At 59.5% G+C, this 24461-nt stretch overlaps 3 protein-coding genes across 5 annotated transcripts; 1 reads left to right on the forward strand and 2 right to left on the reverse strand.

The window, feature by feature from the left end:
• Positions 1-155: 155 nt before the first annotated feature.
• On the reverse strand, positions 156-2789 carry NAT14 (N-acetyltransferase 14 (putative)). 3 transcript variants are annotated; one of them, XM_019437908.2, is made up of 3 exons: positions 2676-2789; positions 1916-2032; positions 156-1271 (listed from the first exon to the last, which is right to left on the reverse strand). In XM_019437908.2, the coding sequence occupies exons 2-3, from the start codon at positions 1985-1987 to the stop codon at positions 723-725; spliced, it is 621 nt and encodes a 206-aa protein (XP_019293453.1). In that variant the 5' UTR covers positions 1988-2032; positions 2676-2789; the 3' UTR covers positions 156-722. The 3 variants fall into 3 exon arrangements, with proteins under 3 accessions (XP_019293453.1, XP_019293451.1, XP_019293452.1); XM_019437906.2 differs by lacking the exon at positions 2676-2789 and adding an exon at positions 2414-2525; XM_019437907.2 differs by lacking the exon at positions 2676-2789 and adding an exon at positions 2385-2506.
• Positions 2790-3424: 635 nt separating this feature from the next.
• On the reverse strand, positions 3425-10595 carry ZNF628 (zinc finger protein 628). Its single transcript, XM_053905739.1, has 3 exons — positions 10527-10595; positions 6906-7302; positions 3425-6666 (listed from the first exon to the last, which is right to left on the reverse strand). Exon 3 carries the CDS (start codon positions 6659-6661, stop codon positions 3539-3541), a length of 3123 nt encoding a protein of 1040 aa, XP_053761714.1. The 5' UTR covers positions 6662-6666; positions 6906-7302; positions 10527-10595; the 3' UTR covers positions 3425-3538.
• A 7183-nt stretch (positions 10596-17778) lies between these two features.
• CUNH19orf85 (chromosome unknown C19orf85 homolog) lies at positions 17779-23206 on the forward strand. The gene is made up of 2 exons (XM_053905740.1): positions 17779-17997; positions 22736-23206. The coding sequence occupies exons 1-2, from the start codon at positions 17825-17827 to the stop codon at positions 23190-23192; spliced, it is 630 nt and encodes a 209-aa protein (XP_053761715.1). The 5' UTR covers positions 17779-17824; the 3' UTR covers positions 23193-23206.
• The last annotated feature ends 1255 nt before the right edge of the window (positions 23207-24461 follow it).

Consider the following 24461-nt stretch of genomic DNA (forward strand, 5'->3'; position numbering starts at 1 on the left):
GAGTCAGAGGCTGGCAGGGAGTGGGGCTGCCGTGAGCTCATCGCCGCCCCTTCTCCCGGTCCAGCACCCCCAGCAACAATTAATGTCAACTCAGGGAAAAGCAGAAGCCAGACAGAAGGAGGGGGGTGGTGTGCAGAGACGGACTGGAAAAGGCATCAGAGAGAGCGAGACCAGGCTTTATTAACAATCGGGTGTAAAAATCCAGATGGGTCTGGCCGCTCCTCTCGGCTCACCTTCCCGGGAGGGGACCGCCTCGGGCAGCCCTGCGCCCACCCTGCGCCCACCCGACCCTGCCCAGGCCTCTCTGAGCCGATGACCCTCCCCTGCAGAGGCTCTGTTCATCCCCTGCAGCCATCGCATTCCACCCCGTTCCCAGGAGGGCTGTGTCCCCCATTTGGGGTGCCCCCGCCCCAAGTCTTAACACACAAGAGGCGGACACGCTCGTCCGGCCCCCTCTCCTCCTCCCCGCACATCTCTCCCAGGCCCATACCACAAAGGGGGCCGCCTTTGCGGACAGACCGAGATTTCTCGGTGCGCAAAAACCCCCGCACAGGTTGACCTCTCTGAGAAGTTCACGCACTACACACAGACATCAGCCTGCAGCAGAGCGACTTGCCCTCTGCAGGCCTGTTTGTGAGCCCCCAGAGGGCTGGGGGTTCACACAGGGAGGACCTGCACACGGCGAGTGCTCGAGAAGTGATCTCCCTCCCGGCTGGCTCCGGTCACAGGTCCTTGCTGAATTCTCTTACAAGCGTGTAACCCATGCAGCCCCAGCTGCCCTCAGCCTGGTAGCCGCACCCCTCCAGCATCCCTGCCACGCCCCAAGCTGCCACAGCCACTGGGACCACGAGCCGGGCCCGGGGCTCCCCCATGCCTCCCGCCCAGGCTCGAGCCCGGGACTCGGCAAAGGCCAGCAGCCGCCTGCCCACACCTCGACGGCGGTGCCAGCGAGAGACGGAGAGGCGGGTGACCCGGGCCCCGTCCCCAGCACTGGAGCCTGGGGCCAGGGCCAGCACCCCACACACGTCACCCGAGCTGCGCACTGCCACCCACGGGCCCCCCAGGCCGCCTGGTGGGGGCAGTGAGCCCCATCGGGCCCGCAGGCCCAGCTTCATGGCCGCCACGGCCAGGAACACGGGCAGGAGAAGGGCCAGGGCGAAGGAGGCCAGGACGAAGCGCAGGCCACTGCTGGCCGCGGCCAGGAGGAGCAGGGCTGGTGGCCGTGTCAGGGCGTGCAAGGCCACGCGGTTCTCTGTGTCCTTCACGCCAGCCTGTGGGCAGAAGGAGCAGTCAGAGGAGGGGGGCCCGGTGGCAAGAGACACCAGGAAAAAAGAGAGGGAGTGGACAGTGCCGGGCACTGGGGGCAGGGGCCCCCAGATGGGCAAGGGCCCTGCAGCCAAGGAACAGGCAGGGGACAGGACACAATCTGCTCCCGGCACCCGGAGCGAGTGAGTGCATCAGGAGCTGTGGGGGACGCCCAGTTCAGGGGGGCTGCAGGTGTGAGGCTCAGGGAAGGCTGAGGCCTTGAACAGGACAGAGGACAGCCCCAGTTCCGAGCAGGCGCCGGCGGCAGGACTCGGGGAGGGAAGAGATGCTGTCCCAGGCGGGGGCCCCAGGGCTCTGCTCTGCAGAGTGTGGGCAGGAGGACGGGCTCCGCGGGCTGGTGCAGGGCAGACTCAAAGTCTGAGACGAGGAGGCAATTGTGCCAGGGTCGCCCCACGGCCCTCCAGCTGTGAAAACCTTTCTGACCCTAAGGGTGGGAAGAAGGCACTAGAAAAAGGGACCGAGCCAAGAAGACGCTTAGGAGTAAGAGATCCCTTCCCAGGAGCCCGGGCTGGCTCAGGCAGGTGGCTGAAGACGCCCCAATGCCGCCGCCCGCCCCCCCCCCCGCCCCCCACCTCGCGCCTGTTCTCACCTTCAGCATCTCCAGCACCAGGGGTTTCTCATCTTCCCTCATCTCCCGCACGGACAGGTGGCTGGGGGCCATGGCAACCCCCAGGCTCCCGCGCCCCCCAAGGGAGCAGGCGTGCACCTGGTGAAAACAAGCAGGTCACTGAAGGGCACCTCTGGTCCCCACCGCGCCCCAGGGAAGGGGACCCGCAGCAGCGTGTCCCAGATCAGGACACTGGGAACGCTCGGGGCCCCCAAGCGAGCGCAGCTCGGGATGCACCCTCCACCCAGCGACCTTTGTCAAGTCTCCCGGCCCCTCGCTCCCGCCCGCCGCGGTGCTCAATCGGTTCCCTCTAAACGCCCGCGGACGTCAGCACCCTGCAAGCCGGGGCTCGCTCCCAGGCTCAGGGACTGCCCTGGGGAGTCAGCGGAACACCGCCCCCCGCCCCAGCCAGGGCATGGACCCCGTTCCCTGCCCCACAGTCGTCCCCGACCCGCGCCGCAGGAGCAGGCCCGCAAGAACCTCTGCAGGTGGCTGCAATCTTCCCACTAGGTGTGGGGGCGGCAGGGTCGGGAAGGGGTCGCCTGCGGAAGTGACGTCAAGCTCGCGCACAGTGGGGGCGGGGCCTGCACTCGGCCTTAGCAACGGTTGCCAAGCGTCCTGGCAGGATTCTGCGCGGGGGGGCGGTAGGGACCAGAGCTGGACGCGGCGACCCCGCCGGGGGTGGGGTAGGGGGCGGAGACAGGGGCAGCCGCAGGCGGGTCCCGGCGGGCAAGGTACTTACCCGGCCCGCAGAGGAGGAGCGCACGGTCTCTTCCCGACCTTCCCTGGTTGCTAAACAAGCGGAGAGCCGAGCGTGGGGGACAGGGGGCGGGGGAGGGGGGGCGGTGATGGGAGCGGATTAGTTCTCGTTGGCTCCGGGGCCTTCGAGGGAGGGGCCGCATCCTGGGCCCACCAGCTCCCAGAGAACCCGCCCCAGGAACCTCCACCCCAGCCCACCTGGGCTCTCTGGGAGGACCTTCGGGATAAGGACTCCCACCCACCCATTTTTCAGATGAGGGGAGCGGTGGGGTGACTTACAGCGAACAAACAGAACCAGGATTCTAGACTCTAATGCTTCCCCACTATGGTGACCACTACACCTTTTTACTTTCTTTTAATGTTTACTTGAGAGACAGACACAGAGACAGAGCGGAGGAGGGGCAGCGAGAGAGGGAGACACAGAATCTGAAGCAGGCTCCAGGCTCTGAGCTGTGAGCACAGAGCCCGATGCGGGATCGAACTCACCAACCGTGAGATCATGACCTGAGCCAAAGTCGGACGCCCAACAGACTGAGCCACCCAGGCGCCCCCCACTGCATCTTTTTAAAAGGATGAACTGAACCTCACATAGAAGTGGCTGGCCCCAAATCGCAGTCAGTCACCTGGGAGCCAGGAAGCAAAAGCTACAAGACTCTGAGCTCCCAAGCGGTGGCTATGACCACGACATTCCCCCTCATCCCACCCATCGCCAAGAAAACAAAACACAGGGGAGGAGATTCTGGTCTTTATTAGCAAGCCCAGCCTGCAGCTCCCCTCCCCCCAGCCCAGCCCAAGCAGTGAGTCCGGGTCTCTGTGTGGGGCAAGAAGAGATACCAGTGGTTCTGCTCAAAACGTGTGCACCAGCTGGACTGCGGGCAGAGTCTGGACAATCTGGATGGAGGGGAGGGCCTGCGGGGCCATGCCCCCAGGTGCAGTGCCGGTGGGTACCACTTGTACCATCTGGGAGGCGGGAGCCGTGGAGATGCCCACTGGGACAGAGGCTTGGCCAGGTGGGGGTGGGGCCAGCAGTTGCAGCGTGGCACCGCCTCCCCCACCACTGCTATTCTCCAGCAGTTCAGCGGCGGGAGCACTGCGGATGATGAGCAGTTTCTGTCCCGGCGGACCAGGGGCAGGTGGCTCAGCCAGCCCAGGGGGTAGCGTCTCGACCTCCTGCACACACAGCTGGGTCTGCTCCCCATCTGCCCCGCTCAGCACCAGGACGCTCTGCAAGCCCTCGTCCGTCTGCAGCGTCTCAAAGAGCACATCCTGGACGACACCAGTACCGGCCTCACCGTCACCTGGCTCCCCAGGGCCGGGACCGGCCAGCAAATCCTCGGCCGCACCGCTCTGAACCACCAGCAGATTGGGGGCCTCCGTGGTCACAGCTGCCCCGCTGGGATTGGACAGTTGGCCCGCCACAGGCTGGAGCTGGACCGTGGTCACCTCCTGGGCCGGCTGGAGCTGGACCGTGGTCACCTCCTGGGCCGGCTGGAGCTGGACCGTGGTCACTTCCGGGGCTGGCCGGAGGGGCTGGAGCTGGACCCCGCTCACTTCCTGTGCCCCTGCCTCCCCACCCCCCACATTCTGCAGGACGATGAGGCTCTGCCCTCCCCCGCTGGCCCCTGCGTTGCCCCCTCCCTGAACCCCTAGTCCCCCAGGACCTGGCAGCCATACGACTCCAGGCCCCTGCCCAGATTTCCCAGCTGCCCGTGGGCCCTGCCTGCCACGGCTGCTCCCCGCCGCAGTGCCCGAGGAGGGCAGCAGGATGAGCTTGGCGGGAGCGGGTGGGGGCGGGGGCGCGGGGGGCTGCACGCTGCTGGGGATGAGCTGGAGGCCCTGGGCGGTCTGCACCAGGAGAAACGTCTGGGAGTTGGGGGCTGCCTGACCCGGGGGCGGGGCCTGGGCCGGGCCCCCGGCCACCTCGAGGGAGAGCGTGGCCTGGAGGTGGGGGAGAACGTGGACGTCTTGGGTGGCAGACGGGGCCGGGGCGGCGGCCGGCGGGGCGGGGGGCTGCGAGCCGGCGGCGGGGGCCGCGGGGGCCGGGGCGTGCGTCCTCAGGTGCCGCTGCAGGTAGGCGGCCATGACAAAGCTGCGGCCGCAGATGGGGCAGGCGAAGGGGCGCTCGGCCGAGTGGGTGCGCTGGTGCAGCAGCAGGTTGGACGAGTGCGTGAAGGTCTTGGGGCAGAGCGGGCAGCGGAAGGGCCGCTCGCCCGTGTGCACGCGCTGGTGCTGCCGCAGGTTGGAGGTCTGCGCGAAGCTCTTGCCGCAGACGCCGCAGGCGTGCGGCCGCTCGCCCGTGTGCACGTGTCGGTGGCGCCGCAGGCACGACGTGTTGCGGAAGGCCTTGCCGCACTCCCCGCAGGCGTACGGCCGCTCGCCCGAGTGCAGCCGCAGGTGGTACTGGTAGTGCGACGACCACTTGAAGGTGAGGCCGCACTGGCCGCAGGTGAAGGCCCGCAGGCCGGTGTGCACGCGCTGGTGGATGGCGAGCAGCGACGAGCGCTTGAAGGCCTTGCCGCACTCGCCGCACTGGTAGGGCCGCTCGCCCGTGTGGTCCCGGAGGTGGTAGCGCAGCCCCGAGGAGCCCTTGAAGGCCTTGCCGCACTCGGCGCATTTGTAGGGCCGCTCGGCACAAGCCGGCGCGGGCGCGGGCGCCGGCGCGGCAGGGGCGGCGGCGGCGGCGGCCGGGGCCAGGGGCTCCTGGGGGCAGGTGACCTCGGCGGCCTCCGCCTGGGGGGGCGGGCGCCCCGCGGCCGCCTCTTCCACGTGGCACTGCTGGTGCGCCAGGAGGCTGGCCAGCTGCGGGAAGGCGCCGTCGCAGCTGCCGCAGCGGAACGCCTGCCCGCCGGCCGCCCCGTGGCTGTGCTGGTGGCGGGAGAGGCCGGCCACCGTCCGGAAGGACTTCCCGCACGGGAGGCAGGCGAAGCCCGGGGCGGCGGCGGCAGGCGGGGGCTGCGGCGGAGGGGCCGGCGGGGACCGCGAGGGCGGCGGGGCAGCGTCCGCCTTGGGCGTCGCGGTGGCCTGCCCGTCCTGGGGCGGCGTCGCCGCCTCGGGCCCCGGGCAGGGCTGGTGCTCCAAGAGCAGCTCCTCGCTGCCGAAGCCCAGCTCGCAGCCGTCGCAGCGGTACACCAGCTCCACCGTGGTCTCTGCCGCGGCCAGGAAGAGCTCGGGCACCACGGGCGGGGGCGCGGGGGGCGGGGGCGGCGCGGGCGCGTGCAGGTAGGCGTCGGACACCAAGACCTTGGCGCCGGGCTCGTGCTGCGGCGGGGCGGGGGCGGCGGTGGCGGCGGCGGCCGCCGCCCCGTGGGTGCGCTGGTGCAGCAGCAGGTTGGACGAGTGCGTGAAGGTCTTGGGGCAGAGCGGGCAGCGGAAGGGCCGCTCGCCCGTGTGCACGCGCTGGTGCTGCCGCAGGTTGGTGCTCTGGGTAAAGCTCTTGCCGCAGACGCCGCAGGTGTAGGGCCGCTCGCCCGTGTGCACGTGCCGGTGGCGCCGCAGGCTGGACGAGTTCTTGAAGGCCTTGGGGCAGTCGGGGCACGGGTAGGGCCGCTCGCCCGTGTGCTGCCGCAGGTGGTACTGGTAGTGCGACGACCACTTGAAGGCCAGGCCGCACTGGCCGCAGGTGAAGGCCCGCAGGCCGGTGTGCACGCTGCGGTGGATCTGCAGCAGCGACGAGCGCTTGAAGGCCTTGGGGCAGTCGGGGCACTGGTAGGGCCGCTCGCCCGTGTGGCCCCGCTGGTGGTAGAGCAGGGCGGAGGAGCCCTTGAAGGCCTTGGGGCACTCGGGGCACTTGTAGGGCCGCTCGCCGGTGTGCGTGCGCTGGTGGTGGAGGAGCCGGGACGACCACCGGAACGACTTGCCGCACTCCCCGCACTCGTACTGGGCCGTCGGGGCGGGGGCCGCGGGGCCCGGCTTCTCCGCCGGCCCCTCGGAGGTGGAGGCGGGCGCCATGTCCGCGTGGGAGCCGACCATCACACCTGGTGGGGGACTCGGCGTCAGGGGAAGGCGGGACCCCGCCCCACCTCCGCCCCAACGCCGGTCCCCTCAACCTGGACGCACACGTTCGCCCTGGAAGCGGCAGAGGGTGCGTCCCCGGCCCACGCGCGCGGCAGGACGCCTCCCTCAGGATCAGGGCCCCCGGTGGCCCAGGGCTGCGCCAAAGCAAGACCTTAGGTGCCAACGCAGAAACTTCTGGCAAACTGGGAGGAGTGCTCACCCGCCACAGCATGCTGGTCATCCCCTCGCCAGGAGGCTGGACAAGTGTGAGAAGGCTGGGCGTGGTCTTTAGGAGGCCAAGCGCGTCCTTTAGGGCCAAGCTCCTCCCCTCTAAAGACAGACACTGTCCCTGAGGATGGCCTGGGCTCTCTCTACACCCCGGCTTCTGATGCTTGAGCCCGCTCCCTCTGAGGAGCTCCTCGTCCACCCTGCCTCAACGCCAGTTCCCAGCCACTGTAACTAGAGCCCCTTCGAGCATTCCACACTCCACCCCCCACTGCTGCTTGCCTATTTCCTCTCCACATTAACCGAAAATCCCTAGACTCCACCAGATCCATAGCCACGCTGCACCTTCCACACCCATCCACCTCCTCGCTTCCTGCCTGGCTTCCGTCTCCCTTTAAAAAAAAAAAAAAACCACAAAAAAATGTTTTTTTTTGTTTTTTTTTTTAAGTAACTTCCACACCCAGCATGGGGCCCGAACTGACAACTCCGAGGCCAAGAGTCACATGCTTTACCACGGAGCCAGCCAGGCGCCCCTAGTCCGGGTCTCCCTCTGCACTCATGCCCACGAATCTCCAAGTTCCCGGCACTGCTCATACCTGCATTTTTCTAGTCCATTCACTCCCACCCAACAGGTGGTACTCAGACATGTTTCTGTTCCCCTCAAACCTCTCCTCTCCCCTCCTGCTTTTAGCAGGTGATCCTGCCATTGATCTGGTCACTGAAAACATAAATGCAATCAGAAGAGAATGTCGCCACATCCCAACCACTGTAGCGGTGATTCTCAAGGAGATCGACTCTCCCACCCCAGGGGCCATCTGGCAGAGCCTGCAGACGCTAAGTTGTCACGACTGGAGGGGCCGGTGCTCCTGGCATCTAGCGAGGGGGACACCAGGGATACTGGTCGACACCCTACAGTGCATGGGACGGCCCAGCACAGCAAAGAATGCTCCAGTCCCAAACGGCAGCAGTGCTGAGGCTGAGAATCCGTGCACCACCCTCCCACCTGCCCGCCTCTGGCCCACAGACTCGGACTTCCCACCTACTTTCCTCCTCTCCTGGACCGTTCCCATCTGGGTACCCACAAGCTGCACCTCCCTTAACAACCAACAGGGGCATCTGGGTGGCTCAGCTGGCAAGCACTGACTCTTGATTTTGGCTCAGGTCATGATCTTATGGTCCGTGGGTTTGAGCCCCACGTCAGGCTCTGTGCTGATGGTTCAGAGCCTGCTTGGGATTCTCTCTCTTCCTCTGTCCTCCCCTGCTCACACTTTCTCTCAAAAATAAACTTAAAACCCTTCAGGGGCACCTGGGTGGCTCAGTTGGTTAAGAGCTGATGATCTCGTGGTTTGTGGGTTTGAACCCCGCACAGGGCTCTGTGCTGACAGCTCAGAGCTTGGAGCCTGCTTCAGATTCTGTGTCTCCCTCTCTCCCTGCCCCTCCTCCACTCATGCTCTCTCCCTCTCTCTCTCAAAAACAAACATTAAAAAAATTAAAAATATAAAAAAAAGCCTTCACCCCACTACTGCCTCTAGCTATGGCTTTATTTCTCCCCATCCCCTTTGCAGCAAAGCAACTCAAACGTGCGGTCAATACATGCTCTTTCCCATCTCAAACCCCACCACTCAGACCCTCCACTCCATTCATGGCCTCCCTGGTGCTAAATTCCACGGCCCCTCCTCAATCCCTACGGGGTCCCTCCCTCCTTAAGCCACTCTCCTCGCTTTCGGGCACTGGTTCCTTCTCGTCTCCCTGACTTGTGAATGTGGGAGAGCCCAGGGCTCTGCCGACCCTTGGACTCCTTCTTCATCCATACTCTGTCCCTGGGAGCCCTCACTCACCCTCAGGATCTCCGTCTAAACAGAAGGACTCCAAAATGCAGATCTGACACCTCTCCTTTGAACTCCAAACCCTGCTACAGTTGTCATAGGGACGCCTAGCAGACAACTCACACTTAACATGCCCCAAATCTCTTTTTCTTTTTTGCTCCTGCTTTCTCCCTTCTTCACCCACAATCTTCTCCATCCCCGAAAACCCCTCTATTCTTCCTCACCACCCTCTCGTTCTCTCACCGTCTATGACCAATCCGTCAGCCGGTTCCCTTGTTCCAGCAGGGACATATTTGGAACCTGGCCACTTCTCTCCAAGCCCCTCATTGTCACCTTTGTCCAGGGCACCAACGTGTCCCTCCTGGACAGCTGCAACAGTCTCCCAAAACAGATCTCCCTGTTTCCACCCCTCTTCCTTTCCTACCTCTGGTATGTTCCCAACACAGAGGCTGCAGGGAACGTGCCACAAGCTTCTACAGCTCCCATTTCAGAGGAGATACATCTCATACGTGCCCACAGCCTCCTCCCCTCCCTGACCTCCTCTAGCCTCTCCCCCCACGTCATCTAGTCGGCGCCTGGAGCCCCTTCCCGACAGTGTCCTTGCTGACAGGTCGCTTCAGGGAGACATTCCCTGCACTGGACCTACATCTGCAACCCCTTCCAACACTCCCCGTTCTCTTTCCCCTCTTTCTATTGTTCTCTCTAGCACTCAGCACCTTCTAACCTGCTTTTAAGCAGGGTTTCCCAACCTCAGCACTGTTGCGATTCGGGGCTGGACCAGTGTCGAGGGACCAGTCCCGAGCACTGCACAGTGTTTAGCAGCATCCCTAGCCTCTCCCCTCTAAATGTTTGTGGCATCTCAATCACTGTTGCACCCCAGAGCCTAAAATAACATCTGGCACAGAGTGAGCACACATCTTGAATGTAAAAGGGCTGGGCATCCCCTCTGGACAGGCTATAAAGATTCTCTTTAAAAAAAAAAAAGATGACTTAGCATCCTCGGGGCGCCTGGGGGGGCTCAGTCGGTTGAGCGTCCAACTTCGGCTCAGGTCATGATCTTGCGTTGAGTTTGTGCCCCATGTGGGGCTCTGTGCTGACAGCTCCGAGTCTGGAGCCTGCTTCAAATTCTCTGTGTCCCTCTCTCTCTGTCCCTCCTCCGCTCACTCTCCGTCTCTCTCTCTCAAAAATAAATGTTAAAAAAAAGTTAAAAAAACAAAAACAAGATGAACATCCTCTTTAAAATGTAAGCAAGTCCTTTAAGACACTAATTATCCCAGGAAGCTGCACGTGCCTTTCAGAAGGCCGAGCACGCCTTAGACAGGAGCCATCGGCTCTCTGGAAGAGCTGGACCCATCTAGTCCAATAAAGAGCATCCCCTTCAAAAGGCCGGACCACACCCTTCCATCAGGCCCGACTTCCCCTTTAAGAGGGTGCTCCTAGGGCACACCAATCTCCACCTTTGTTGAGCTAAGCTAGTGTCTGGTTGGAAGCCACCGGGACTCAGAGGCTCTTCCTTCAAAGTTTGGGGCACTGCCAGTGCTCCTTCGCGAGATAATCCTTCCTCAGAGAATAAAAAGCGGGAAGCTGCGGGGAACTGCAGAACCTGCCCCGCCCCTCTGAAAAGCAGCCCCTTGCCCTTTAAGAGGGAGGAGCCGGCCTGGTGGACAAAAATCGGAGGTGAAGTGGCGCCCTTCCCTTTAAGGCATCCCTTCCGGTTTCACGCTCCCCCATTTCCCCAACGTCTCCGCCCTCCGGTCCCTCCCCCCACCCCCACCCCTCCGGTCTCTCACCTGCGGCCCCGACCCGGGGAATGAGCGGGAGAGACCCAGGGCCTTCCCGCGGGGGCCGACGGGAAGACGGGGCCCCGGCAGCGGCGGGAGAGGAGTGGGGGCGTGGGAGGGGGGCGGGGGCGCGCTCCCTCCCAACAGCCCCCGGCGCGAGGCACCCAACCTTTATCGGCAGCCTCTCGCGCACACAAACCCCGACGTCGCCGTCGGCGCGTCACGACGCCACGTGCGCCGAGGCCCCGCCCCACCCCTCCCGCTAGCCTGCGGCCGTCGCTCGCTCCCCGGCGCAGGCGGCGCACGGCATCGTGGGAGTTGTAGTCCTCCCCGGACCTCGACGGCCCCGTCGTTTCGGCTGTGTCCGAAGTCAGCCCAAGGCCTGGGAAGACCCGCCCGGAGGCGGGGTCTCACGTTCCCCGTGTTTTACTACCGATTCCCTCTCCTCTGTCCTAGAATTGCTCTCCAGCTGCGCGGTTTCCGAACGGGCCTAGCCCATCAAGGGTGTGGTCATTCCTGGCCTGACCGCCACGCCCAGTCCCTGGATCTCTAAAATTTCCCTGCCGGGGAAACTGAGGCCCGCAGGGCTTCTGTTCACACCCACACCCCCACCCTGCAGAGGTCCCACGTGCACGCAGTTCCCGGGAGTGTGCGGTTGTCCCGGGAAGCTGGACCCTGCTGTGCTTGCTCCTTGGAGGCCTGGGGGCTTAGGGAACCACTGAGTTGTCCTGGATCCCCTCTCCCTCCTTTCCAAGTCACCCCACCACGGCTTCAGCCTTGGTGACTTCTGCATGTCACCCAACAGTCTCTCAGCCTTGACACTAGTGACGCTTGGGCCAGATTGTTCTTTGTTTTGAGGGCCATCCTGTGCACCGTAGGGTGGTTAGCAGCGCCCCTGTCCCTGACCTCCACCTTCTCTCCAGGGGATACTAGCCCCGTCCAACTAGATCAGGCATCTTATCCAGCCCAGTCCCTCTGAACCCCTCTCCCCCACCTGGCCAGCCAGATGAACCATTCATCCCAGAGGACAGAGCTGGGAGTGGGGACTGCAGGCTTTGAAGGCAGCCCAAACCTACCTGACCCTTCCCAGGGACCTAGGCTATTACTCGTGCCCCAAAGTCCTGTGTGCATGGGAGGTTGTCCCTCTCTATCCCCATCCTAAAGCTGTCAGCCAAAAAAAAGTTGATAAGGACGACACATACACACACTTCCAGAGAAAGGCAGCCCCACCCTCACTGGTAGTCAAAGGAGAAGAGAAACCCTGGAAGTAAGTGGGGAACCTGGACCTTTCCCTCTTCCTCACACTAGACGCCCCCCCCCCCCAACCCTGCCAGCCATACTGTGGGTGGTGGGAGGTGTGTCCTGGGCTTCTGGAACAGTCCAGCTCCAAGGTGGTCCAACAAGGACTAGAGTCTTTTTGATCACAGGGTGGGGAAGGGCTCAGGCCCCACTCGCTGTGCCCGCACCAATGCTCCTGGTCCCCACATGCTTAAGCCCTCCAACCCACATCCCTTCCCTCTGGAAGGAGAAGGTGTGTGGTGTTGGGCTGAGTGGACCCTGGATCGTGGTTTGGGCCATTCAGTCCGTTGCCTTGGTAACGGCGCCACCTGCGCTTAGAGAGGAGAGGATGAGGGGCTGGGGTGGGGGCTGTCCTGGAGCACCGGTCTCCCCCTGACACGCAACAGGAGGTATCTGGACCAAAGACAGGATTCCCAGGGCCAAAGACTAAAAGTAGAATATCCATTTTCACCCTAGTGCAGGAGGAGAGCAGAGATGCACTTTAAGCAGGGGGGCTGGGGTGTGGGCAGGAGCCAAGAGGGCTGGCCTGTTTCTCCCACAGACTAAGGATGCTCCTTTTTGACATCTTTTGTGGCTCCCATGGGTGCCCAGCCAGCCCTGCCCGAATGGGCCTCTTTCCAGGGAAGGGGTGTTATCCTCACTTCAATGCGGGGCGGGGGGGGGGGGGGTGGTGGTGGTGGTGAGAGGAGGGGGTGGCAAATAGAGGCCCTCTAAAGTCTCTTGGCCAGACACAGGACCAGGAAGTGATATACATCCTACAGCCAGGAAGTGATTCCTGTAACCCGGAAGTGATTTTCTGAGGGTGTCTCCAGCCCCAGAGTCTATCTGCCCCCATCCAAGCCCTATCTGGCAGGTCCCCACATGCGTGGTCATGGCCCAGTGCATGGGAGCCAGAGGAGCCTCCCCGCCCATCCCTGGGGGAACCAGGGCTGACACCAGGTCACACAGTCCCATCTGTACCTAGAAAACAGATTCCGGGTGTGCCTGGGTGGCTCAGTCAGTTAAGCGCCTGACTTCGGGTTTCGGCTCAGGTCACGATCTCACGGTTTGGTGAGTTCCAGCCCCGCACCAGGCTCTGCGCTGGCAGTGTCGGGGGGCCCTGCTTGGGAATCTCTGTCTCCCTCTCTCTGCCCCTCCCCCACTTGCGCTGTCCCTGTCTCTCTCAAAATAAATAAATAAACTTAAAAAAATAAAAGTGAAAAGGAAAGAAAACAGATTCATCTGTTTTAAGTACAGAAATGTGGCCAGAGACAGATACACACCAACTGCCCTCCCCAGGAGTGGCTGCCACTTTCCGTGATGATCCCCAATGACCCATGTCCTTGTACACCAAGTGCCTTTTCTTCAGGTGGCCTGCGGACATGATGGATGGCACTCCTGCGATAGGTTATGTGATTTGGCAAAGGTGAAGGGATTTTGGCAAGTGCAATCAAGGCTCCCCATCAGCTGATGTCAATCAAAAGGAAATGTAATGATTAATCTTACGTGTCCACCAACTGAACCACAGGATGCCCAGGTATCTGGTGAAACACGATTTCCGGGCGTGTCTGCCAAGGTGTTTCCGGAAGAGATTAGCATTTGCATAAGTAGACTGAGTAAAGCCAACGGCCCTCCCCAGGGTGGGTGGGCATCACCCAATCCACGGGGGTCCTGACTAGAACAAAAGGGCGGAAGGTTGGATTCCCTCTCTACCTGACTGAGCCGGGAACGTGGATCTTTGCCGGCCCTCTGCGCTTCTGGTTCTCAGACCTTCAGACCCACGCTGGGATCCACACCATGGACTGTCTGGTTCTTAAGACTTGGAACCACACCACCGGCTTTCCTGGGCTCCAGCACACCGATGGCAGATCATGGGACTTCTCAGCCTCCATAATGGCACAAGCCAATACCTTATAGTAAATCTCTTTATATATAAAATATATATAACATCTCTGTGTGTCTCTGACTGTATGTATAGATAGAATAGATACAGATAGCTATAGATATAGATATAGATGATGTAGATACAGGTAGATATGGATCCTATTAGTTTTGCTTCCCCGAAGAACCCTAACACGGGAAGGTTGTTCCGGGGTGGGCCTGATATAATCAGGCAAACTTTAAAACTGGGTCTAGAAGTCAGAGATGTGAAACATCAGTGATTTTCCTGCTGGCCTTGAAGCCATCCACCTCCACGAATTCTATAGATGTGAGGAAATGAATACTTCCCTGTGAACCTAGAAGAGGACCCGAACCCCAGATGAGACTGCAGCCCCCGCCTACATCTTGACTGCAGCCTCACGAGGCCCTGAGCAGAGGACCCAGTGAGCCGTGGTGCCTGGACTCCTGACCCATGCAAACTGGGAGAAAATTAGTATACGCTGTTCCATGCCATGGTATTTGCGGGGGTTTGTTACACAGCATAGATAACTAATACACTTCTGTGTTACTTTGCTAGGGCCACCCTAACAAAGTCCCACAGGCTGGGTGGCTTAAGCAACAGAAATTTATTTTCTTACATTTCCAGAGACTAGAAGTCCAAGATCAAGGTGTGGGCAGGGTTGGTTTCTCCTGAGGCCTCTGTCCTTGGCTTGTAGACATCTGTCTTCTCCTCGTGTCTTCACATGGTCTACCTGTACCTGTCTGTATCCAAATCTCCTCTTCTTATAAGGACACCAGGCAAACTGGATTAGGCTCAGACATATGACTTCATTTTAACTTAATCACCTCTTTAAAGCCCTTATCTCTGGGGCACCTGGGTGGCTCAGTTGGTTAAGTGTCCGACTTCAGCTCAGGTCATGATCTCGTAGTCTGTGAGTTTGAGCCCCGTGTCCGGCTCTGTGCTGACAGCTCAGAGCCTGGAGCCTACTTCAGATTCTGTCTCCCTCTCTCCCTGCCCCTCCCCACCTCTCTCTCTCAAAAATAAACATTTTTAAAAAATAAAGACCTTATTTCTGAACACAGTCACATTTTGAGATATGGGGGTTAGGACTTCAACGGACGAATTTGGGGAGTCACAATTTAGCCCATAACATCCCTCTTCTCAGAAGAAAACATGGGAAATAAATATAATAGTGTTGGCCTCTCAGAGTTCTGGGTTGGAAACACCAGGAACCTGACACCTGTACATTTTCACAATAAATTTTAAGGGAACCAGAGTCCCTCTGGGACTAGGTGGAGAGGTGGGAGATGAGCACAATGGGGGCAAGGACAGACAAGTTTTGCCTGGGCTCCTGGCCTGGCCCTGACATCTCAGCTTCTCGATTCCCCCTCCCCATATTGGAGGGGGGTTTAGGAGTGGGGTCTCCACATTCTAGGTGTAAAGACAGCAAAGGAAGTTTTGGGCAGGGCCCTGAGGTCTCGACGCTACCCCTACATCGAACTCAGCATGGCCCTCGTCACTCTTACCTTCAAAACCCAACTCCTACTTGGCCTACAAAGCCCTTCAGGTCTGGCCCCTGTCCCCTTCTCTGACTTCACCTCCTCCTATCCTTCCCTCTCTCTCACCTCATTCAAGCTTGCTCCTGCCTCAGGGCCTTTGCATGCCCTGTGCCCTTTGCCTGGGAAGCTCCTGGCTGCCCCCTCTTCCGCTCAGGTTGCAGGACAATTGTCACCTTCTCAGAGAGGGCTTCTCCATCTGAAGCAGGACGCTCCCCCCATCCAGCATCCAACTTACTGTCCAGCACACCCTGAACCGGTCTTTTCTTGTTTGTCGGCATCTCACTCCCAGACTCCTCCAGGGACAGACTGTGCTAGTCTCGCTCACTGCTACATTCTCGGTCTACTGTAGGTGCTCAATAAATGTTTATGAAATAACCCGCCTCTAATTGCAAGGGCTGGGACGAGGGGAAGGGAGCCTGTGTATATACCTTGTAATAGCGGGAAGGGCGGGTCCTCAACAAACATCAGATGAAGCCAGTCCCCAGCTGTGGGTGACTCTTATCCACCACCAGAGAAGAGGAGGGGGGCCCAAGGGTGAGTGAGGGTGAGCCTGCTTCCGCACGGCCTCCCGGCCCTGCCTGGGATGTTGGCGCCCCCTGGTGGCGCGTCCCCAGGCCAGAGCCAGAACGGCCGGTGGCCCTACGTGTGTTCCCGACCCTGCCCGTCGGTGGGACAGGGCTGGCTAGCAGATGTCGCCCTCGGCTCCTGGTGGCATGGGTGCAAGCCCGCTCCTGGAGGTGGGCTAGCAAAGGTCGGGCCCCCGCCACGCAGTGGCGGCCGTCCTTGAGCCTGAGCGCTGACCTCCAATTCTCCAGAGACCCGGGGGTCCACTCCCTTAACAGCCCCCTGCCAAGCGACCTTCTGCGTTCCCCGCGGGGCCTGAAAGTAACAGGACGGGAAAGCTTCCAGGCGATTCCACAACACCACATGCGCGTCCAGGCTGTGCGCACACAGGCAAACACACACACACGACTTGCCCAGGCCAAGACAGAGATTGAGGAGGGAGGCCAAGCGGCCGCCCGCTGCTGGCACAGCCTGCCTGCCTGGTGGTCCCCGTCGGAGCCCTGCGCTGACCCCCTGCTGCTGGCCCTGCAGCAGACAGACCTGCCGTGCAAACACACGGTGTCGGGCCCACATTGAGCCACCTCCGGGTCCGGGCTCTGCCACTTAACTCGCAGCGTGAGCTAGGAGAAGTCTCCGGCGCCTCTGGCAGCCGGAAAAGTCACGGGGTTGGGGGGGGGGGGGCGGATGGATTCTCCCTCCGCCGCCTCCAGATGGAACACCTTGATTTCAGCTCGTAAGAGCCGCCTCGGACTTCTGACCTCCAGAAGTGCAAGACAATCAGTGCACGTGGTTATGAGGCACTGGGTGTGCCTGAGTGTGTAGCCACAGGTGACCCGCACGCCCCCCAACGCGAACCTTCCGCGCGGCCCCCTCACAACAAGCTCCGCAGCACCTATCCCTACACCAGCCCAGACCAGGGTCCCCCCCACTCCGGCCAGCGCCCTTCCAGAGACAAGAGGACCCCCTTCCCACCCCCGCCCCCGCCCCCGCCGGAGCCAGCCTCTCCACCCCGCCATGCCCCAGTCTGTTCTCTGCCTCCCCGAATACCAAGGGCCCCCCAGTCCCTCAGTAAAATGCCTTAAGGGAAACCACACACCCATGTTTTGTCTTCCCCTCCCACGGCCACAGCCAGGCTGCGCCAAAAACAGTCCCTAGCGTCACCCACCTGAGCAACCAGCTGGGCCAGCACGTGTATCCTCCCCTCTCCCCTACTCACTAGCCGCTCTGGCGGAAAGTCAGGGTTTGGGGATCAACCCTCTTGCACAGAAGCCAGCCCTTCCGGCTGGCTGGAGGCCTTGGGCACAGGCAAGCCCTGCTCTCTGAGCCTCAGTTTCCCCAGGAGGTTGGGCCCGGGGCACAGAGAGGCAGGGAGGCCCAGGCAGGTGCGTCTGGAGGTAGGTGGGCAGAGTCGGTGTCCAAGCGTCGGGCTCCACAGCTGAAGGCTTCCGGCAGCCCTCCCGAAGGTCATCTCCCCCTCCCTCCCAGCCTGCACCCAAGCCTCCTGCCGCCCCCTCCCCTCCCCTCCCCTCCAATTAAAGGTCCTCAACGCTAATCGCTGCCGGTTGACTCAGCCCCTGGCCTCGCTTCCCTAACGAGGCCTTTGTCCCCTTAATTGGCTATCTCCAGGCGCCTTTCTCTGCCCCCCACCATGCTGCCCTGTCCCATATCCCAGGTCCAACTATGTGCTAATTGGGCCCCTGGGGGGCACACATAAACCCCCCCCCCCTCACCTTCCTATATCAGCCTCCACCCACGGGCTCCTCAAAGCTCAGCATCCAGCCTCCAGGAGGTGGGGATGAGGCACCGGAGGGAGGGCCTGCCCTAATTCTCAGGGCCCTGTCTCCTCCAACCAGAGCGGTGGCCCCCCTCCAGAGTCGACCTACCCTGCCCAGAGCCCTCTCTCCTCCTGTCTGCCTCCCCAGCCCCGAGCCCCCAGCCCCGGCTGCTCCTCTCTCCTCAGATGTGGAAGCAGCTTTCTGACCAGCAGCAATACTGTGGAGGGGCTATTCCAGATCACCCCAGCCATGCACCCCGGGGCCCCCACAGCCTCTGGGGGCTCTGAGCCCAGCCCTCGGGAGCTGTGTGCCTTCGTGAGTGGGGCAGCCGCCCACGTGCTACGTGCCCTACACCCTCGGAGGACCCGGCCCCCCAAAAGGAGGCCCAACCACAGGAGGTTTCTGCACAACCAGATCTGCAGGTGAGGAGGGGTGGAGGGTGGGAGATGGGCAGAGGGGGAGGGGTCGGGGTCAGACACCTCAGAGGCGGGGAGACCAGGCTCAGACAGAACAGAGAGAAGGGGACCCCAGGGCTGGACGCAATCAACACTCAGGATGCGTTTATTGAGCATAGACTGTGGGCCAGGCCCGAGATCCATTAGCGCAAGGCGGACAAAATTCCCTGCCTTCATAGAGCTTGTGTTCCAGCAGGAAGGTGGCCGGCAAGGGACAGCCACATAATGTCAGTGAGACAGTATGACGCTACATGGACCAACCTTGGAAAGCTGATCGATCCCGTGTGAAAGAAGCCAGACACAAAAGGCCACCTGTTGTATGATTCCATTTGTGTGCAATGTCTAGAACAGGCAGAGCCAGAAAGCGGGGTAGCGGGGCCAGAGGAGGCACCTCTGGAGGCAAGTGGGGGTGGTGCGTGATTGGCAGGGGGTTCATGGTTTCTTCCCGGGGTGATGAAAAGTTCTGGAACTAATTAGAGGTGGTAGTTGCACACTGTGAATGTCCTAAATGCCACTGAACTGCACGTGTAAAGGGGTTCAGTTATGTGAATTTCACTTCAATTTTTTAAAATGATATGGCATGTTATAAGGTGATAAGTGCTATGGAGGGCACGCGGGGGTGGGGGAAGGACTGGGTAAGGTGTCAGGGAAGGCTCGGCTGAGAAGGTGCCAACAGAGCCAAGACCTGACTGAAGCCAGAGGATAAGACCTGTGGATGTCTGAGGGAAGAGCATTCCAGGCAAGGGGCAGCAAGTGCAAAGACCCTGAGGCAGGAACATCCCTGGAATGTTTGAGGACCAATGTGGCCAGAATAGGGTGAAAGGGGGACAGGGGGGAGGGAAGTAGGTTCTAAAGAAACAGGAGCTCCCCATTTAGCACTTGACCATCCAACTTCTTGGCCTTTGCCCATCCTGTTCGCTTTGTGGGGCAATGTCCTTCGCCGTCTCTGGGAGTGTAGATGGGAACCTCAGCTCCTCAGTTGTCTGCTCAAGCCTGTCCCCGCTCTCACACCCCGCCCAGCCCCATCCCACCCTAGCCTGTGCTCTCTCCTCACTCTGTGACAGTGACCACTTTTTGAGCACTTTCAGGTGTCAGGTACACCACACTGAGGCTTTGACATATAATATGTCACTTAATGCTCCCAAGAGACCTGCACAGTAGGTTGACTTTGTCCTCACATTGCAGACAAGGAGTCTCGTCATGGTGATAGTGATGGTGGTGATAATAATGGCGATGATGGTGGTGATCAACACTCATATGTGCCGGGTGCTTGTTCTAAGTACTTTAGTGGTAACTGGTAATACTCACTCACAATGAATAGGAACTCATTAATCCCCCATAGTAACCCCAGGAAGTAGATGTTATTACGATCCCCATTTCTCAAAGAGGAAACTGAGGCACAGAGAGACGAAGTTACTCGTCCAAGGACCTGCTTTTCTGCAAGTAGGTTGTTCCTCCCAGCCAGCCCAGAATCTTGTCCCAGGAGGTCTTGGAACCAAATTTGAGCAAATAGGTGCCTCGTCCAGCCTAACTCCTGCCTCCACACTGCAAACCCCCTTCCACCAGAATGCCCAGCCCTGACCAGCCCAGAATGTTCACCACCACCACTCTACAAACCCATTATCGAAGAGGAAAACATGCATCTCCCCAAACACGGTCCAGCCCTTCGTCCCAGAGCGAGCCTTCTAACTCCTCCCCAGCCCCCCTTGTCAACCACTTCAAGGACCCCTCCCCATCTGCAGCCCCAACCTGGAGGCCTCCCTGCTCACTCCCAGTCTGGACCCCGTGCTAATGTCTGTCTCTCACCTCCCACGTCCCCCCTCTACCCTCCCCAGCTCAGCTTCCCCACTCCCCAGGGCCAGCTTCTCTCCTATAGCATCCCAGATATTCCCACCCCCACGCCTGGCCCTGCCACATACTCCCCAGAGACCCAGGCCACCCACGAGGCGGCACAGGCAGCTATGGAGTATATTCCCCTGAGCGCCCGGGCTCACCGTGAGAAAATCCAGGTCAGAGGCAAACTACCTTCAGCATCTTCCCACCCACGTCCTCCTCCTCCTCCCCCCAGGTCCCCTCAGGCCCTGCCCCCTCAGGAGCCCCCCTCCCACCCTGGACATGGATTTTTGGCTTTTCGTTGTGAAGGATTTCCAGCCCACAGAAACGTCACGACAGTTGTCTGATGCAGCAGGCCAGCGGCATCTGGTCTGCATCTGGACCCCAGACCAGCAGCGTCAGCACCTCAGCATGGCGTGGCGATGTGCCAGAAACACAGCTTCTTGGACGCCACCCCGGGGCCTGCAGAACCCAAAGTTCCGGGGCCCAAGGACCTGTGTTCCCATCAGCCCTCCGGGTGTTAGGCCGGGCACTCAAGTTTGAGAAATGCTGCCACTCACGCACCACTGTTACACTTCACTGCCGATGACATCTTAGCCTACTTCCTTCACCTATCGTCCTAAAAGAGCTGTAGTAAGTCACACACGTCATGACTCTTCGGCCCTAAGTGTCATTTATACTTAAGTTTGTTCAAATCAGCTCCCCCTTCTGCCCCTCCCATTCTCTGTCATTTAACCTGACCTGCCCTCTCTGAACTTTTCCCAGGGGCACTCAGAGTAGAACTATCCTCCTTAGCTCCAGAGACAGTTCCAGAATGTCAGCTCTTACTAACTTATTTCTAAGCCTATTTTCTTGTGGTAAAATATACACGACGTGAAATTCACCATTTCGAATATTTTAAAGCGGACGCTTCGTGGGTGTTTCCTACGTTCGTAATGTTTGGCGACCGATTACCTCTGTCTGGTTCCAGAACATTTTCATCACCCCCAAAGGAGATCCCATACCCATTAGTAATAGGCAGTCACTCTCCACCCCTCCTTCCCCAGAACCTGACAGACACCAATCTGCTTTCTGTCTCTGGGGATTTGCCTATTGTGGACATTTCATGTAAACAGAAACATACAACATCAGACTCATTTTTATTTTTTTTTAATTTTTTTTAACGTTTATTTTTGAGACAGAGAGAGACAGAGCATGAACGGGGGAGGGTCAGAGAGAGAGGGAGGCACAGAATCCGAAACAGGCTCCAGGCTCTGAGCCATCAGCACAGAGCCCGATGCAGGGCTCGAAGTCACGAGCTGTGAGATCGTGACCTGACCCGAAGTCGGCCGCTCAACCGACTGAGCCACCCAGCCGCCCCCATCAGACTCCTTTTTAAATAAAACCTTTGGGGGAGAGGGGGCTGGGTGGCTCAGTCAGTTCAGTGTCCACCTTCGGCTCAGGTCACGATCTCACGGTTCGTGAGTTGGAGCCCCGCGACGGACTCTGTGCTGACAACTCGGAGCCTGGAGCCTGCTTCGGATTCTGTGTCTCCTTCTCTCTCTGCCCCTCTCCACTTGTGCTCTCTCAAAAATAAACAAAACTTAAAAAAAAAGGAAAAAAAAAACTACAAGAAATGCACACATTGTCAGCATAGAGCTTGATGAATGCTCCCAAAAGGAACCCACTCGTGTAAGCAACACTCAGATCCAGGAACAGGGCACTTCTGGCCCCCGGAGACCCTCATCGTGTCTCCTTCCCAGAAGCTGCCATCGTGATTTCTCTGTCACTGGGTCACCCCATTTAAAAAAAAAATTAATGTTTAGCTTTGAGTGACAGAAATCGACCTGCCAGAACCGAGCACCACAGGCTGGGCGGCTGAAACAACAGAAATTTACTTTCTCACCCAATCCGAGACCAGGTGCTGGCAGGGTGAGGCCTCTCTCCTTGGTTTGTAGGTGGCCTGTGTCTCCACGTGGTCTTCCCTCCACGGGCCCTAATCTCTCGTTGGATGAGAGACCACCCTCAGGGGTCTCCAAATACAGTCACATTCTAAGATACTGGGGGCTAAAACTTCAACATACGAATTTTAGGGGGACAATACTGAGCCCATCGCTGTCAGATCCATCCATATAGTTCTTGAGGGATAGGAATGCTGGGTGGGGGAGGCCAGTGCAGTGGCAGCTGTAGTCATCCAGGTGGGAAATGCTGGCGACTTGAACCAAGAATTGGTGGAGATGAGAGGTGGGCAGATTTAAGAGCTCTGCCGGAAGTAGAAGTCACAGGGCATCAGTGTTACAGGTGCACCCCTAGCCCACAGTGTGCCTTTGTGTGAAAAACATTTGTTAAAGCATCCTTTCCTTCTGATGCTTTTTTACTTTTCTCCCCCTAAGTTTGTTTTTTTGAGAGAGAGAGAGCTAGCAGGGGGTGGGGGCGGGGGGGGGGGTGTGGGGGCGGGCAGAGAGAGCGAATCCCAAGCAGGCTCTGAACTGTCAGTACAGAGCCGGAAGCAGGGCTCAAACTCACAAACCGTGAGACCAAGCGTCTGACCGGAGTCAGACGCTTAACCGACGAGCCACCCAGGCGCCCCCGTTTTTCACTTTTATATGTTGGAATGTGGCCATAATAAATGTAAATGACAAAAGACGTGCATTATAGCGGAACTGGACTTGCTGCCTTGTGCAGTACACAAACCCCACAGCCGTTCAGGGCTCCCCTATGAACGGGATTGGAAAAACTGAATTGTCAGACTCAAGAAAATGGACCCAGGGGCGGGGAGACTAGCACGGAGAAAAAAGATGGAGAGGAAAGGAAGAGGGAAACCACTCCCGGGAGGGCAAACAGGAGGCGAATGCTTGACAGCCACACAGCTCGTATGTCTGTCTCTCTGCAGGCAGTTTGCCAACATTGAGGCTGCCACCCAGCGCCTGGCCCTGTCTATCCTGTCTCAGAAGGCACCTCCCCAGAGACCGCCACCCCGAAGGCCACCCCCGCCGCCTCCGTCCCCCTTCCTGGGGGTGGCCTGTGCTGTGGCCCCCACTGAGGAGCCCTGCGCCAGCCCCGGCCCAAGTCTCGCCGCCCTGGACGCCTCCACCCTCGACCTCTTTGATGACATTGCACTCACCCCAGAGTGTCCCTCAGTGCCATCTGGTCTATCCCACTGTGCTTGGGGCCAGCCAGACCTGAGGCAGGCCTCACACTTCTATAACCGCCTGCCCCCTACCCCGAATGCACTGGAGGAAGTGGACGGGCTCTGGGCTCCTGAGGGGGACTGGGTGGGCAGGTGGGAGGTGCCTTGTGCCTGTCACTCTCAGGGAACCCCTGAGGGCTGGGGGAGCTGCTCCCCATGATGCCCAACCCACCCACCCCCACCCCGGGACAAATCAGAGGTCCCCTTCATGATAGCTCAGCAAACACCCCCAGGAACTCCTTGTCCCATCCACTCCCCTCCTGGAAGCCCCTGGGAACATGAATCAAGCCCAGACCCCCACCTATGACCACGGCCTCACGGGGCTCCCCGGTGCATGTCCCCCACTTCTGCCTCTGCCAGAGGTGCCCCTCACACTCTCCCACACCCCCAACTTCTCTCTTCTTTTTCCCCAGCCCCATCTTCTCAGTGTCTGCCACTCCAGTTCCCTCTCACCTTGGCTCATCTCTGCCTAATGTCTGGTCTTGTCTCATTTATTCTCAAATATGTACTGAGCACCTACTATGTGTCAGGCCCCATCTAGGTGCTGAGGATTCGGCAGTGAATAAACTGTTAAATAAACATTTAAGGGGTTTGGGGGGCAGGGCACAGGTAGGGTTGATCGACAATAAATGAATATGCCGGTACCTTTTTAAAATGCAACATAGGGGCGCCTGGGTGGCTTGGTCGGTTAAGCGTCCGACTTCGGCTCAGGTCATGATCTCACGGTCTGTGAGTTCGAGCCCCGCGTCGGGCTCTCTGCTGACAGCTTAGAGCCTGGAGCCTGTTTCAGATTCTGTGTCTCCCTCTCTCTCTGACCCTCCCCTGTTCATGCTCTGTCTCTCTCTGTCTCAAAAATAAATAAACGTTAAAAAAAATTTAAAAAAATGCAACATAAACTTCCAATTTCAGATTGGAATTAGTGCTGTGAAGAAAATAAAGCAGAGACCTGATGGAGTGGCTGTCTGACATCTGGTGCTCAGGGAAAGCCTTGAATGACAAGAAGGAGCTGGCTGAGAAAAGGTCTGGGGTTCTGGGCACAGGAGAAAGAATGTGCAAAGGCCCTGAGGTGGCTGAAGCAGAGTAAGCAGGGGGATCGTGGTAAGAGATGAGGTCACAGAGATCAAAAAGGCCGACATGAATTGGGACTAGTTTGGATTTCATTCCGAGCTTTTTTCTCAACCCCATTCCCAAGCACAGAGTCTAAATATTACAAACGTCACCCTGGGAGGCAGGTGCAGTACAGATGGGGAAACTGAGACTGAGCGGGGTTGCAAGGACTTAAGTTCCCTTTCTTGTAAAGTGCTTGGGTCTCTTGATAAGTTTCTGACTCTTGACTCAAAGGCCAGCGTTGGAACCCCAGGCCTGCTTCCACCCTGGGCACACCCCTCACTCCCTCTTTCTGGGCCTCAGGGGTCTCCTCTAGACCACA

Source organism: Panthera pardus, unplaced genomic scaffold, assembly GCF_024362965.1.
Source record: "Panthera pardus isolate Hobbes unplaced genomic scaffold, ASM2436296v1 HiC_scaffold_18, whole genome shotgun sequence".
NCBI classification, from domain to species: Eukaryota; Metazoa; Chordata; class Mammalia; order Carnivora; family Felidae; genus Panthera; species Panthera pardus.

Bases quoted from the DNA above. Each gene is read 5' to 3' on its own strand.
- NAT14 (XM_019437908.2), bottom strand. From the start codon at position 1,987: ATGGCCCCCAGCCACCTGTCCGTGCGGGAGATGAGGGAAGATGAGAAA. The intron at 1,272-1,915 runs GTGAGAACAGGC...TTCTGCCCACAG, and splicing joins TGGTGCTGGAGATGCTGAAG to GCTGGCGTGAAGGACACAGA.
- ZNF628 (XM_053905739.1), bottom strand. From the start codon at position 6,661: ATGGTCGGCTCCCACGCGGACATGGCGCCCGCCTCCACCTCCGAGGGG.
- CUNH19orf85 (XM_053905740.1), top strand. From the start codon at position 17,825: ATGCACCCCGGGGCCCCCACAGCCTCTGGGGGCTCTGAGCCCAGCCCT. The intron at 17,998-22,735 runs GTGAGGAGGGGT...GTCTCTCTGCAG, and splicing joins CTGCACAACCAGATCTGCAG to GCAGTTTGCCAACATTGAGG.